Genomic DNA, 15,649 nt, shown 5'->3' with positions numbered 1-15,649 from the left:
CTTATCAGCTTCTTTGGGCGCAAACTTAAAATCCATCAAGAGAAATCCTTTTGCTTTTGAGTCAACCTGTGATTGCATAAATGGAAATCTAGAATGTCCTACTTTTGGTGCATAAAATATAGAGCTTTGAATTATTAAAAAAAGGGGAGAATTGATGAATCTACACAGTGACGGATGTTAATATAGTTATGGTTACAAAATATAAAAGTGACGAACGTTAGAGAGAAGTTAAAGAGACGGGGTAAATGGTCTGATATTTTTGTAAATTTAAGGGAGATTAGTGTTCATTTAATAAATAGAGGGGGTATTAGTATTAGTGATATTTTAACTTACCTCAAGAGAGGTGAGGTAATTTTCCCAACATTAAAACCAAAAAGTTCGATTATAAAAACCAAAACATTTTTGTTTATATTGAAAAAAAAGAATCTGCAATGGAGATTGGTCAGCTGCAGTCTGCAGATAGGGATCCGGTGAGTGAATTGAAGAAACATATATCTATTAGATTTCGAGCAACATCTTAATCATTAAATGATTCGAAGGTACTATTTACAAATAATAGTAATAATACAATGATTTTATTTTCTACCAAAAAAAAAAAATACAATGATTTTATTCAAAATATGCTTCTTTGAATGTACAAGACAATCATAACAGACAACCATCTAGCTTTCACCATCAATTACAGATAGATACAGAGAAACTTATCATTACTTCAAATGATTAAAAAAATAATGCTACACATTACAAAACACAGCCTTCCTGGTTTTAAGGGAAAACGTAAGGGCAAAGACGAATGATGAGGAAACTGCAGCAAACTACCCCCTTTTTTTTACTCAGCTAATGGTAGAACTGCATGCGACTCATGGTTTGTCATACACAAATTTCGTTCTGGGATCTGCAATGACACCTTTCCCTCCATTCACTTCTAAGTCATGCCTGCGTGAATATAAGTATACACAAATTAGTAAGCTAGCCTATTGGTGCGGCGATACCTTATTAGCAAAAGGCATCCCCAATATGCTAGCACTGTTCCCACTCCAAATATTTTCAGAAGGCGTAAATTGAAATGTAAGCATATGGCCAAAATAGAGTTAGAAAAAATGTTGATGGGAAAACAAAGACTCAACTGAAACACAAAATCGGGGATGGTCAATTGTTCACGAGGTACATATCTAAAGAGCTGCAGAAGTCGATCAACATATACCACTTTCTTCCAAACCTGAAAAATAATTTTTTATATTTTTTTTTTGTCAATAATTAATTTTTAATTTATATGAATATGATACCCTTAAATATATTTAGATTTCACTACATACGTCATTGTCCACAAACATTTGAAGTCCAAGTACTGCTGCTTTTAGTCCAAAAGTTGGATGCAGCACATATATTGCCTACATATCAGATAGAGAATACAAAATAATGTCTGTAAGTTTAATGCATTATTAGGGCAATAGAGATAGTGCATAGTTGTACCAATCCTTAAAAAGCAAATATATATATATATATATATATATATATATATATATATAGTACATACATGCAGATTGCGCTGATGCTTCCGACCAAGTATTTGTTGCAATCTTTTCATCCAACCTAGGTCTGGCTGCCTAATACCAAAAAAGGACGAGAAAAGTAAAATCAAAATGTCAACAAAGAAGCGTCATGGGATTTGCACACAGACCAAGCAACTAATAAATGCAGTTATTATACACAGTTCACAAATCAACTTGCTCTTCAAAATGTGATTCTCTTCTAACCCGTCCTTTACCTCTTTCTTTCATTCCAGTTGTACAACTTCGATTCATTTTAACACTATTTAACCAAAAAAAGTCTCCCTGTCTATATTTTTTTAGCGTAGCCTCATAAATGTAAACAAGAATATATGCCCTATCCCAAAAAAGCATTTAATAGCTAAGCCGTCCTCAACAAAGTAGCACAAAGTCACATTGAATCAAAACAAAGGAATGCTCAAATTTTGATGAGTCAACTTGTATTAAGTGTTAGTAAAATAAACAAAGGTACATAACTACATAAAGTTAAGTGGTTTCAGTGATACGATGCCACCCATGGCCTAAGCCAATGGCCAGGCAGATGTTTCTAGGAAATATGCAAAGTACTACAGTTACGGTATAAGTTTGGAAACCAACATACCATTGTAGATGTGTACAGAAAAATGTTCAACCAATATTCATGTCATGACTCTTAATTTTCTTGTTCCCTTCTCTAATTATGTAAAAGCAGATGAGATTACCAAAACTTAGGCTACCGGACAATTTTAATTCGTTTGACATAGTGATCATCTTAGAATTGAGAGTTAAGCCTAACTCAACCCTACAAAAACGACTTGTACGGTGAAGATTGCCCCTACTTTACCTACCCATACACAGGCCATCTCACATTTGATGTAGGACTCTTAACACCCCGTCACGCACAACACTAATGGGTTTGGTGCGTGGATATAAATAGTGGGTGGCCCAATAGCGGAAACCTGATAGCATGCGGCCCAATAGCGGAAACCTGATAGCATACGGCCCAACAGATCTTGGAGAGGCTCTGATACCATCTTAGAATTGAGAATTGGGTCTAACTCAACCCTATAAAACTGGCTTGTAAGGTGAAGATTTCCTCTACTTTATAAACCCATATAGAGGTCATCCCACATATGATGTGGGACTTCTTAACATCATTCACACAAAATAACTAGCTGCATAGGAAGTTTAAAAATAAGCCATCTCCCCTTGCACATTCAAATTCTTTCCAATGGAGACAATCCTTGGAAGTTTGCAAATGCAAACATAATATATTTTATGAAACACCAGACCAATCAGTACATCCAAGAATTCAAATATTTAATTAACACTTACATCTGCAGAGATGCAGCAGAGTGAAAGTAGACAATAGTATAAGGTTTCTGTATTAAAGCCTCAAACTCCTAAAGTTCAACACAAACAAAAAAAGGGTCAGAGATTACAAAAATAATGCTTGGAAATATCCAGAAGATAAAAAAATTTAATAGGCAAACTAATGCTTTCCAATAGTAAAAGACGTTCAGCCTAAGTTATAACTAAATTACCTTCACCACATATAAGACAAATCGTTCTAGATCAAGACACCTTAGCAAAAAGTGAGCCCCCACGACAACCATGACGGGACGACCTTCACTGTCTACGCCTCCACGGTAGCTGGAAAACATAAGTATCTCGGTCATAAAATGCAAAGATGAAAAAGAAATCACTTCTGGCATGCCCCTAACCTTGAAATGGGGCAACCTCTCCTCTCCCTAAACATTTTTTCGCCAGGGAAAAAAAAGCAAAGATCAATCTGAACAAATGCATGAAGCATTCACATTGATTGGCTAAGGAAAGCAAGAATATTTAAAGTTTTAAATAGCACAAAACATTCATGATTCGTTTAATGGATTGACATCTAAGAATTTTATTTTTGGTCATAAATTAGATATCCTAAAAGGTTAAGATGTTGAGTAAAAATACATGGATGGTTTTGTTACTTTTGTATTTGGAGCAACCCACATGCAAGAGCCCATTAGGGCTTCAAGAATGGACAATACATTGGGTAACCCCACCTTGTGATGAAATTTAAATTTTATTTAGAAGAACGAAGACAGAAATGGTTAAAACTGATTTATTACAACTCAGAGTAGTGCAAAATAGATTATGAAATAAATGGTACTCACACAATTTTCATTTCTGCAACTTCAGAAAGATTTAAGGAGTTTGCTTTGGATAGGTATCTAGAGTGGAGAGAATATTCTTCGGCAGCAGACAGTGGAGGCCCCTCAAGGTCACCATATCCAAGTAATTTAGCACAATTAAAGCCTCTTTGTGCTTCAGCAGTTTTCTCCCACTGCTCCAGACGCCTTTGATCAGGGTCTTTAATCAAGGACATGAAGGCAGGATCCAAAAATGAATCTAAATTTGGTGAATTCCTATAACACATGGATCAGGAAATTTCTACCAGAAGTGAGATTAAAAATGAGTCGAGCAAATACAACAAAATTGCAATTTGCAAGCAAATGAACATCTATATATGCTTAGATTGATTATGCATCTTGACTCTCCTGACTCTTAGTATTTATTTCACTATGAAACATGCTGAGAAATAAACAAAATATTTTTAAAAAATTACTGACTTTTGAACCAGGACAATATCAGTCACAGGAAGATCAACTGCAACATCGGGTGGTCTTGAAACACTCTTTTTAGGCAAAGGCTTTATTCTGATTTTACGCTCATCTATGATGGTCTCACCATTTTCATCCCCAACATCTGCAGGAAGTTTTGACAAAGCAACTTGCTCCTCATGTTTATCCCGAGGAAAGTAAAGTGGAAGCAGCCTACATGAAACAATATGAAAGGTAAATAATAAATAGTAGCACAAAGTCCAAAGGCCATGTTGAAAATAAAATCAACCAAACTTCCATAACCATAAGAAAGTTCATGTCAATAAGAAAATTGCAGATATCAAAATAGAAAGGGAAAAATGCAGAAAATACCTTTTATATATTTCAGTATCGGTTGTGCTAGTGGTGCAAAATACAACAGCTGTTAAGTTATTTTTCTGCTTTTCAAGAAACCGTCGTACAGTTCCTGAATAGAAGACATTAAAAGGAAAGGTAAATAAAAGAAAAATTAACCTAAGAATAACATGTCATCCACCAACTATCTAGAAGTAATTTTCAGCTTAAGAGGAATCAAATATATTATATACTATATGCATTCCACAGGGACATGATAAATTAACTTGAGGTCTTTAGGATTCTTACATCATGGTAGAATGATTTATGAATAAAACAATAGAAATGCGTGCATTTTGTTTTCTTAGTCAGGCTTCACCTGTCATCCCCGTGATCATTAATCTAAACACCACTTGGTAACATAAAAAATCAGTTAAAGCAAGTTGTGAAGAATTGACAGACAATTTGAAGAGAGAGCACAATTTATCATTTTATTTCCCACACTCTCCTTCCCTCCAAAATTTATTTTTCTTTATTATCATGTCAGCAACTCATTTTTCTGATCTTTGACATTGAGTCCTAGTATCTTATGTATGGTTGGAACTTAATAGAAGAGCAATAGTGATCACCATATATTCAATTTCCATGTAATTAGCAAAGTAAACCTCACTAATGTATAAGGTCAAAATATGACAAGAAACAAATTGAAAAAGTAAAAATCATGCCAAAAAGAAAATCTCACTTATAGCTACATGAGCAGCAGGTTCTCGGGGATAGTTCTTTGCCTCCGTATAAATACAACCCATAGCAATGCTACATCAATATATGGCTAAGTAAGTTTTGCATCTTTGAAAAGCCATTAGATTCACCAAAATAATAAATGTTCAAAGAAAATAAATAAGTTATATAAAAATTTGGGGCGGCAGGGAACCTTCGAAGTCCATTGTCAACTAGAAGCTCCAGGCAAGAACGGTAGCAATGACTTAAAGCATTCTCTGCAGCAGTATGGTACTTCACAGCATATTTAGGGCCAACAGTGTGGATAATTCTCCTGCAGGAAATTTATGAACGTAAAGATCATAATATAGTTCAGTAACAAAAGATAGAAATGTAAAATGCAACCACATAATTTGTGCAACATGACATATTATTAAACATCTCAATTGTAAGTCCATACCAAAGGAAAAGAAAAAGCATGCAGTTTAACATTTACATGTAACACATAAATCCCATGCCCAACAACCACCGCTCCCCAAATAAAGTAGGGGGGAGCTCCTTTCAATCAATGCAACAACACATACTTAAATACATTCAGAATGTCTGTTCCACCGACAAGAGAAACAAATTGTAAACCGTGATTAATTGTAGAACTGATCTACTAATAAAACAGAGATTATTGCTTCTTTAGCTTGAAAAAGTAAATAAAAAGAGGCCAACAAACAAACCTAGCCGGAAGGTCATATGCATTGGTAACTTTAGCCATCCCTGTTCGACATCCACCCTGTTAACACTAAAGATTTATTAGTTCACATTCCCCACCAGTATCGTATCGTATCCAGAAAGTTTCTTTCTTGACACGTTACTGAAATATGACAACTTAACTGGAGCTTCTTTTTGCAAGTTTATGACATAATGAACCGCAAATAATAAAATAATACAGCTGATAATAGAATAAATAACAAATTTGTATCTTATTATCAACATACAACATGGAGCACATAATACAATTTTGCTAAATAACTAACTATACCAGAGTCGCACATTCTTCTGCAAGACCAGGCCCAGCTGCAGCATGCAATCCAGGGCTGCTGTGTGCTTCATCCATATTCTGTCAACAATAAGAAATGAAAACCAGATAGAAATTAATATATTACTAACCTCATTTTATTTACTAGAGCGCAGTCCTAATATGCTTAAACAACAAACTAATGAAAAAAGCAAGATAGTACATACCTCATTAGTCGAGTTTACAACAACATCCACCTCAAGATTCCAAGGATTTCCCCTCCACAAATAAATCCTCGAATTAATTTCATGATCAACAGGAAATCTAGATGCCGACGAACTGCCATCTTCTCCTGAGGCCGATGCTAAAGGATCAGGGAAGTAAGAACCAGAAAACGGAGAATCTTCATTTTCATACCCTAACGACTGATCGGTATCATTCCATCGTGGAACTTGATCTAAAGTGACAACGGAGTCACCACTATCAGTAGGCAATCCACCTCGAGGTGTGGCCGAAACAGCCACTGGCCTATGCATTCCAGGAAGTCCAATATAAAACACCACTCCACTTGTTCAAGCTGCTACAACCAGTATGCTACATGAATCAATAATCTAGCATGAAATTCTCATAGGATAAGCTATAACAACTAATGATACTAATAATCAGAAATTCTATTATCCAATATAATCACTCAATCATAAAACAAGAAATTAGATTTGAGATTAAAATTTAAAGAAAATGTAATTGAAAAAATAATAATAATAAAAAAGAGACATGGTTCGAAAGCAAGTAGTAAAACTGAATTCGATGAGGAATAAAAAGCACAAGTATAATTGATAGATTGAGAAACGTGATAGATATGTGACATAATAATAATAAGAGAATAAAGAAGAAAAACCTGAAATTGATTTGTGGTGCGAGTGCGAGAAACAAGAATAGAAGAAGAAGAAGAAGAAAGGTTGAATATTGTGACAGAAGTGAAAAACGCGATAATAATATAATTGAGAATGAATGGTATTGTAATGATAGGTTGGTTGCTGAGACGGCGAGCTTGCAATTTGCAATATTATTATGTTTAGGGCGAATCATGAACAAGTCCATCATGTTGTGCGTGGCGCATAAGTAGCGATTTATATTATAATCGATACGAATTTTATAAAATTCATCATTTATCATTAGATTGAAAGTTTATATCATATAGATCATCTATAAAAAATTTGAATTTTTTTGAAAATCATTTGCTATGTTATTGAGACTCATCAAAATTAATGGTATTCAATAAAACCTCATAAACCGTTAATTTTGATGGGTCTCAATAACATATTAAATGATTTTTAAAAAAATTCAAAAATTTTATAGATGATCTATATGATATAAACTTTCAATCCAATGATAGATTTTGTAAAATTCGTATTCGTTATAATATAAATAGCTACTTGTGCATCATGCACAATTTGATGGACTTGTTCATGTAAGCTTATGTTAGTTTATTTTATTTATCATAGTTAAAAATGAATAAATCGAGTGTCTGGATTCGAACTCAACTCGTGTCATAATAATATATGCGATGTCTTTACCAACTAAGTTTTTTTTGAAGGAGATTTATTATTATATAATTATTATTTTTTGGTCAAGTAGCTTAGTGGCTAGAAAATCCACCTTAAAGGTGAATAAGTGGAGTGTGCTGGTTTTAAACTCGGGTTCCTCATGCCAACGGGGACTATTATTATATAATTATATTTATTTTATTTTAGGTCTTTTCTACACCAATTATTTATTATTATATTTATTTTATTTTAGGTTTTTTCCTTCTTTGGTATTAATTATAAGTAAATTTTCACATTTTAGATTCATTGGATAACTAATGTAAATTTAATTATAATTAAGGTAGGATGGAGTATCCTTAATAATTTAGATTATTGATCAAACAACTAATTAGACAAACTAGATTATTAAAAAAAAAAAACAAAACCAGATTATCAAAAAAGAAAATAAATTAAGAATAAATCTGCTTACTCCCTACGTTTTTTTTTATTGTCTAGTAATCCAGTGTCTAGAAATTCGACCTTAAAAGTGAATAAGTGAAGTGTTCGGTGTTCGAACCCCAACTCATGCATAATACATGTGATGTCTCTACCAACTGCGCTAAATTCAATATAGAACACTCCCTACATCCTTTATTATAAACCCCAATTGACATTTTTGATGCATATTAAAAAAATTGATAATAAGCCCCAACTGAGTTTTCAGAAAGAAAACCGCAGTGGCCAAAACCATAAATAACAAAGAAAGGGGAAGAAGAAGAAGAAGGAGGTAGTAGATTAGTTCTCACGCTCTCATCTCTCATCAATTCACGGATTCAATATTTGAAAGATCTTTGTAGTAGAAATAAGAGATTAATCATTTTTCCAAAAAACTAAGAAAAAAAATCATGTGAGGACAAACATTGAATAGTAGTTAGACAACATTGAATCTCATCCATCTTAATAAATCAATGGTTTGCATTATCTTGGACCAAGTTGCACCTATCTTTTTGTTGGTCCAAATTAAACGGACCCCCTTCTTTGAATTCATTGGGGGAAAAAATAAAATTAATTGAACCGGTGGAATTGAAATTGGAAACTAGAAGAAGATGAGTGCTAGATTTTTTTAAAACAAGAGGAGTGCTAGATTTATATCTCACACATCTGACATATAAATTAATCATCACAAACCCATCATCTCTATCAATTCCAACTTCAAAGTAGGAAGCCATTATTAGTCAAGCCCATAGCAAAGCAATTAACAATGTCCTAATCAATTTGTTCATGTTGTTGTGTTTCCAAATTCCAAGGTAAGCTCTTTAGTGATTAAGTATATGATTCAACATTGTTCTATAATCTTGTGGTACTCACTTGATTTAATTTCTAACATACAAATAACAAAATTTCACAAACAGGAACAAAGAAAACAAAATACGAGAAAGGTAACAAAGTTTGAATACTATATACAACAGAGTTAGGAAGAAAACAAATAAGAGCTAGCAAGATTTTGGTTCAAACATTAAAGTCAAATCTCCATACAAATTAAACAATTATGCTAAGTCGAATTCAATGATATTTCTTTTCATTTAAAGAAGCCTCCAGCAGCCTTTGCAAAATCTCCTATACCATGTCCATGTCCACCTTCAGATTTGCCAGCATCTTCACTTTTGTGATCATCTGGTTTGGAAGTTGGTGGATGATCGGCGGAGGCTGTGGTTGCAGGATGATAGTGATGCAGATAATCAGCAGCCTTATCAACATATTGTCCTAACCCCTTCTGATCATCTAATTTAGCATATTGACCGACTGCGTCTAGAAGATCCCCTGCAGCAGATGCCACCTTCCCTTTATCTACATCCTTCCCATCAGCTCCTTTCCCGAAACCTGACTGAGCTGCCTCTGCTACAATCTTTGCGCTCGCCATTAGCTCGCTCGCTGAATGCTTCTTCTCTTCCCCGCTCCCTGGAGCATTGTGAGCTTCCGAAGACATGGTTTTACGTAGGATGTAGCTTCTCCAAGACTTTAATTGAACAGGGTTGTTGAATTGTTTATCGTTTGAATTATTGTGATTTTTGAAAGAGAAATTATCTAAGGAAATTGTGGTCGAAGATAGTTTACCTTATTGATTCAGATACTTTTAAGGCATACCATGCTTTGACTCCTTATTGCTCTCCCCATCTCACAATAGTATAAAATTATAGATAGATAACGGACAAACATATATTTTTGCAAATATTAGATACTCTTATTCTTTTTTCTCAATCCTTCTTCTAATTTTCTACCTCTCTCTTGATTACTATCTTTTCTCTATATTTTTACAAACAAGTCGATCACTATCCTCTGGTCCCTTTATTAGCAGGCGAACCCCCACAGTTTTACGTCTTACAAAGTAAGGGAAATCTAAAATCACCACACCTGCATTTGAGGTAGGTGACCATTGTCGGGGTGTCGGTATGTATAACTACGTGAGAAGTGGAAAACTGCGGGTTATTTTGCCATAGTCAGAATCGTCTTCAGTCATAATTCCTTAGATTGTTGTTGTGGATGACTGAAAATTAATAATCGGAGACGTGTTGTCACATTAAACTAAAGAATTATCTGCAATATTGTGTAACTCCCTCAGAGTACAACTAGTTATTCTCGACGATAAACATATCTAGATGACTCAGACACAAACACTTCTATATATAATAAATTTGATGATGTAAGATCTTAGTTTTCAAAAAAGGCTTCATACGTAGAAGTAAGGCATACTAGTGGTTTGTAGACCGTACGTTTCTATTTGTTACACAATCACTCATAATTCATTCCATTACCTCAACCAAAACTACCGCTCCAAACCCAAACAACACAATTTAAAATTCTACAATGACTCACTATCGTCCTACTCCAAACTCGAACCTAAAACCAGAACGAAACACTATAACCAAAGTGAAACAGAATAGAAACATCTCCCACCGAAAACACCATTGCCGAACCAGACCCTTGCCAAACTAAAAGAAAACGCCGATAAATAAACACACTCCACACAGACCTGAGTAAACTACAAAACATCTAGCTTGGTGGAGACCATCGAAAGCTTTTGGTATAAACAAAAAGTCTACATTTTCGATCGAATTGCATGACATACTATATATTTATATAAATTGTCATCAACTAATTAAATGTAATTGCCGATCTATTCTTATATATAAAATGCGAAAAATGAGATGTTCTTACTAATTAAGAAACGAAATAAAATTTTATAAATATAAACAATAGTAATAATCAATCGTTAGTTGATTCAGTGGTGATTGAATCTGAACTTGGTAGGGATGACCACAGTTCGATCTCCCGCAATTGCGATCGGTGGTGATTGATGCTAAACTTGGTAGGAAGGACCACAATTCTATCCCCACAACTACGATCAGGTGGAAGCTAAAACCAAAAATAGTGAGTGAGAGAGAGGAAGGAACCAAACCAAAAAAAACAAAACAAAACATTGTGCCTGGTTCCATCCCATTCTCACGTGTGAACAATAAACCGGGTTGTTATGTGTTGTTGTGTTTGGCTCACTAAAAGTAAAAAAATTGGAATATTTATTTATAATAATTAAATCGAGTATTTGACAAAAAAAATGGAGTATAAATATTTTGCTAATAATAATTTTGCCCTTGCTCTCTCATCACAACAGATCCTATATATACTCTCTCTTGTACTTACACTCATCAGCCGCACGCATTCTCACTCACTCACTCTCCCTCCCCATTTCTCTTTCTCTCTTTGATCTCTCCATCACACCAAGGAGGTACGTACTACTTTTCTCTCCCATTCTCGATCTCGATCTCTCTCCGTGTACGTGTGTGTGTGTTTTTTTTTTCATTTTTAATTATCCAATTTCGCCGATTTCTAATTGTTTATTAGGGTTTCGTTGTTATTCTGTTATTCAGATTTAGGGCTTTTCAATCAAACATTATAAAAATACTCGCTTTAATTGTTAAAAGTTACGATTTTTGTATTCGTTGAATAGGTTAGGTCATATGAATTGTTTTCATTTATTTGATCGGTGGTTTCTAGGGTTAATGATGATCGGATTTTTGTCGTGTATAGGAGTGTCTTTAATTTGGATTTGAAATTACTAACTTACGTTTGTTTGTGTGTTATGTTGTAGAGATGGCAGTATCTGATGGAGTCCAAACCCCAACCCCTCAGGTGGTTGGCAATGCTTTTGTCGAGCAGTATTACTCAATTCTTCACCAAGACCCGGATCAGGTTCATAAGTTTTACCACGAATCAAGTGTCTTGAGTCGACCTGAAGAAGACGGTACCATGACAACTGTCACTACCACTGCTGTAAGTTCAAACAATCGACTTTAATCATTAGTTATAATTTAGATGTGTTCAATTATCTAAGTGTAGATTTAGGCCATGTTTAACAGTTGTTAATGCTAAATCAGTGAATTGTATTTCTTTGATTGAAAAAATAGCTGTTATTTGTTGAAAAAATGAGTCATGCCTAATTATGTTATATTTGTTATATTGAAAGCACCCTAATCAGCATCAGGATATGCTTCATATCTTTGTAGTAAATTGTAGATATCATTCATATGTTGCCAGATTTACACTGTTGTCAAACCTTACCACTGGTTCGTATGTGAAATATATCCTCTGTATTATTATTTTTTTTATTTTTATTATTATTATTATTATTATTATTATTATTATTATTATTATTATTATTATTATTATTATTATGTATCATGCTCTTAATCAATCACTTAATATCATGTTGGTTGGCTGTTGAGTAATTTTGTTCTCTCACTTCTCTGCAAAGCAAAATAAAAGTATCAAAAGTTATTATGATTTGTGATTGGCATGTGTGGATTTAATAATGAATGCTGTATTTTCAATCCCCTGTTTACAGTTCAAGTTCATGTTTGATCGAGCTTATTGTGTTGCAATATTTCGGGTGTTCTATTTTTTATTGCTTTTGAGTATGATTATGGTGTATTGCGACACATGATTTACCACTGTCTGACTTCGATGATCTTTAATTTGATGCAGGAAATTGATAAAAAGATACAATCTTTTGATTACACAAGCTATAGGGTAGAGGTTCTGAGTGCTGATGCTCAGCCTTCATATAATAGTGGGGTTGTGGTTGTAGTGACTGGCTGCTTGACCGGAACTGACAATGTTAAACGCAAATTTGCTCAGTCCTTTTTCCTAGCTCCACAGGACAAGGGCTTCTATGTTTTGAATGATGTTTTTAGATATGTTGATGCGTATAAGTCTGTTGATATTGAGACTGTACCAGCAAATGATGCTGATGAAAGTGCTCCATCAGAAGCTTTTACTCCAGATCCTGGTAAATCACATGAAATAATATGAGAAAGTTTTCAAGTCTTTTTAGAGAAAGTTTGAGTCTTCTACAGAAGAATGTTTAGAATTGCTCAAGTTTATCACACACAAGATTAATATTTATAAACACGACAGTTATTAGGGATTCTTCAAGCTGTATGCCCGAACTACAGATACTTGCATTTGAATATTGATTCCTTATGCTATTTAATGCTAAATATATCCTCCCATTGAATTTTAGTTTCTTTTTCTTCCACTATACGAGTCTTTTTATTGTTGGAAGTTTGGGTTTTAAAGTTTTGCTTTTGATTGTTGACTGTAGAGCCTATTCATGTTGCTGAAGACATTCCAACCATTCAACCTGTTATTGCTGATACTGACACTAACATCAGCAAAGAAGTGAGCTTACCACTGGAGAATGGAAAATTATCAGTTACTGAAAATGTGATTCCTGTTAATCATGTTAAAGAGTCAAGTCATCAGGAACAAATGGCAAGCATTGAGAAAGTTCCTTCAAATACACAGGAGGATACTCCCAAAAAATCTTTTGCATCCATTGTGAGTTTTATTTATTAATTAATTTATTTACTTGCATCTTTATTTTTTAGTTATCCTACAATAAATTTTCTGCAATTATTTGTTCCAGGTGAGTGCCTATAAAGATAATTCTGCTCCCTTCCTTTCGAGGACTTCTCCTGCAAAACCCGCTGTGCAACCACCCCGTGTACATAGCGTGCCTGCTCCTGAAGCACCAGCCCCTAACATGGACATTCCATCGGAAAAGAATAATGAGAATGGAGGTAATTTTATTGTTACTCTTTTTATGACTCTATGGTTAAGTATTTATATAATTCGGTGTAAAGAGTCTCACTCAAATGGTATGTTCTGTCATAACTTCTGTAATTATTCTTTCCTCAGGTAGGGCTCATGCAATATTTGTTGCGAATTTGCCTATGACTGCAACAGTAGAGCAATTGGACCGGGTTTTCAAGAAATTCGGGACCATTAAACGTGATGGTATTCAAGTTAGAAGTAACAAGGTTCGTTTGTTTTAAGCATTTCCAACACCCAGTTTACTAACCACACATTGACTTACAGCTACTGATAGGATACTTTTTCCTTTAGCAACAGGGATCTTGCTTTGGTTTTGTGGAATTTGAATCTGCTGCTTCACTGCAAAGTGCCCTAGAGGTATGGAGTATTTCTATTAATAGTCATTATCAGCAAGGTCATAAATTGAATGTTGGTTGGGTTTTATAAATCTTGAGTTTTTTTTTCTTTTTCCAAATATATCATGGGGACATTTCTTGCATTTTGTTATTAAATGTTTCAATGTTTAACTTATTTTTTCAATAAGTGAGAAGTGTACGAAGCCTTCTGCTAGCTTCATCTGAAAAATTGTATGTGTTATTTCAGGCCTCCCCTCCTGTTATGTTGGACAACCGTAGGCTTTCCATTGAAGAAAGGCGAGGCAAGTGTGCCATATTTATTTCTCTTGTTAAATTTGAACCTTTTAAGTCTATTCTGGCAGATTTTGTTGATCTTGCTGTACAATTGTGTTCCTGTGTGATATTAAGTACATTGTTTGATCATGATGCTCTTAAACAGTGCATTATGTAAAATTTTGTGTTTATATCACTGCCACTCTATTACTTGTACATTGTTTGTTGCAGCTAATAGAGTGATTGTGTCTATATTCTGCAGGACGTGGTGGATACCGAAATGACAGAAATGATAACTTCAGGGGCCGTGGCAACTTTGGTGGCGGCCGTGGTGGTGGCTTTAACGGAAGGAATGATTTTGACAGGCGAGGCGAGTTCTCTGGCCGGCCTAGAGGAGGCAATAATACCGGTCGAAGCAATGGAGATGCTGCGCCAAGGAGTTATCAGAATGGAGGAGGAAAAGTCGCTCGTCAACCGCCAGTGAAGGCTCAGTAAAGTGCTTCTTTTTGTCGGTAATTGAGTGGCAACGAGATTTTCTTAGTAGATAGAGGGAGGCATTAGGGATTTTGGTTTGAATTTGAATTAGAGTCTTTTGCTTTGTAGTTTCTGTGATATTTTTTCGTCAGAGTTCTTTGGTTAAATCAGGTTTTCTCCATACTGACTTCTTTTTTCTTAATCTCTTCCAATTTTGTTTCCTACTGTATCTAATTTTTCTGGTATGATTGTTTTGGAATTGGCCAGTTATATATCATTTTTGTTTAAAGATTCTGTTGTTATATTCCTTGTTTGTTTTATTATATTATTATTCCTTGCTGTTTGTTTAATTATATTATTACATGCAAATTTATACTTGGAAAATGCAGGTACCGTTGACCCAATTTTTTTAGGTGTGAAACTCTTTTAATTATAAAACTAGAAATAATAGTTTTAAAACTAAAATTAAAGTTACTTGGTAAATCTTATTTATTTTTTTTATATATAAAAAGGTTGGTTAAAAGTTGTTTTTTATTTTATTATAATAAGGTTAAAAGATATGTTTTATAATATATTATAATTTTTTTAAAAATATAGAAGCTGTTTTTTTAGTAGAGTTTTTAAAAATTGTTGTTTAACCTAGCTTACTTTTTAAGGAAAAAGAATAGGA

At 34.1% G+C, this 15,649-nt stretch overlaps 3 protein-coding genes across 6 annotated transcripts; 1 reads left to right on the top strand and 2 right to left on the bottom strand.

Moving 5' to 3' along the window:
* Positions 1-578: 578 nt before the first annotated feature.
* Positions 579-8,515, bottom strand: LOC123907104 (protein GDAP2 homolog). Of its 3 annotated transcripts, XM_045957209.1 has the most exons (16): positions 8,495-8,515; positions 7,099-7,156; positions 6,428-6,794; positions 6,225-6,302; positions 5,920-5,975; positions 5,406-5,525; positions 5,217-5,287; positions 4,514-4,607; positions 4,151-4,354; positions 3,695-3,946; positions 3,074-3,182; positions 2,865-2,932; positions 1,538-1,607; positions 1,317-1,391; positions 1,128-1,219; positions 579-936 (listed from the first exon to the last, which is right to left on the bottom strand). In XM_045957209.1, exons 3-16 carry the CDS (start codon positions 6,734-6,736, stop codon positions 861-863), a joined length of 1,674 nt encoding a protein of 557 aa, XP_045813165.1. In that variant the 5' UTR covers positions 6,737-6,794; positions 7,099-7,156; positions 8,495-8,515; the 3' UTR covers positions 579-860. The 3 variants fall into 3 exon arrangements, with proteins under 3 accessions (XP_045813165.1, XP_045813167.1, XP_045813166.1); XM_045957211.1 differs by lacking the exon at positions 8,495-8,515 and having other exon boundaries at positions 6,428-6,780; positions 7,099-7,293; XM_045957210.1 differs by lacking the exon at positions 8,495-8,515 and having other exon boundaries at positions 6,428-6,777; positions 7,099-7,285.
* Positions 8,516-9,059: 544 nt separating this feature from the next.
* LOC123908956 (nodulin-related protein 1-like) lies at positions 9,060-10,038 on the bottom strand. Its single transcript, XM_045959708.1, has one exon. The coding sequence runs from the start codon at positions 9,711-9,713 to the stop codon at positions 9,306-9,308; it is 408 nt and encodes a 135-aa protein (XP_045815664.1). The 5' UTR covers positions 9,714-10,038; the 3' UTR covers positions 9,060-9,305.
* A 1,330-nt stretch (positions 10,039-11,368) lies between these two features.
* On the top strand, positions 11,369-15,268 carry LOC123908174 (nuclear transport factor 2-like). Of its 2 annotated transcripts, none has more exons than XM_045958722.1 (9): positions 11,369-11,510; positions 11,874-12,055; positions 12,767-13,070; positions 13,386-13,621; positions 13,710-13,863; positions 13,982-14,103; positions 14,195-14,254; positions 14,480-14,534; positions 14,768-15,268. In XM_045958722.1, the coding sequence occupies exons 2-9, from the start codon at positions 11,876-11,878 to the stop codon at positions 14,998-15,000; spliced, it is 1,344 nt and encodes a 447-aa protein (XP_045814678.1). In that variant the 5' UTR covers positions 11,369-11,510; positions 11,874-11,875; the 3' UTR covers positions 15,001-15,268. The 2 variants fall into 2 exon arrangements, with proteins under 2 accessions (XP_045814678.1, XP_045814677.1); XM_045958721.1 differs by having other exon boundaries at positions 14,189-14,254.
* Positions 15,269-15,649: the final 381 nt, after the last annotated feature.

Source organism: Trifolium pratense, linkage group LG2 (genome assembly GCF_020283565.1).
Source record: "Trifolium pratense cultivar HEN17-A07 linkage group LG2, ARS_RC_1.1, whole genome shotgun sequence".
Taxonomy (NCBI): Eukaryota; Viridiplantae; Streptophyta; class Magnoliopsida; order Fabales; family Fabaceae; genus Trifolium; species Trifolium pratense.
The sequence above is the reverse complement of the archived record's forward strand: the minus strand, read 5'-3'. Positions and strand labels throughout refer to the sequence as shown.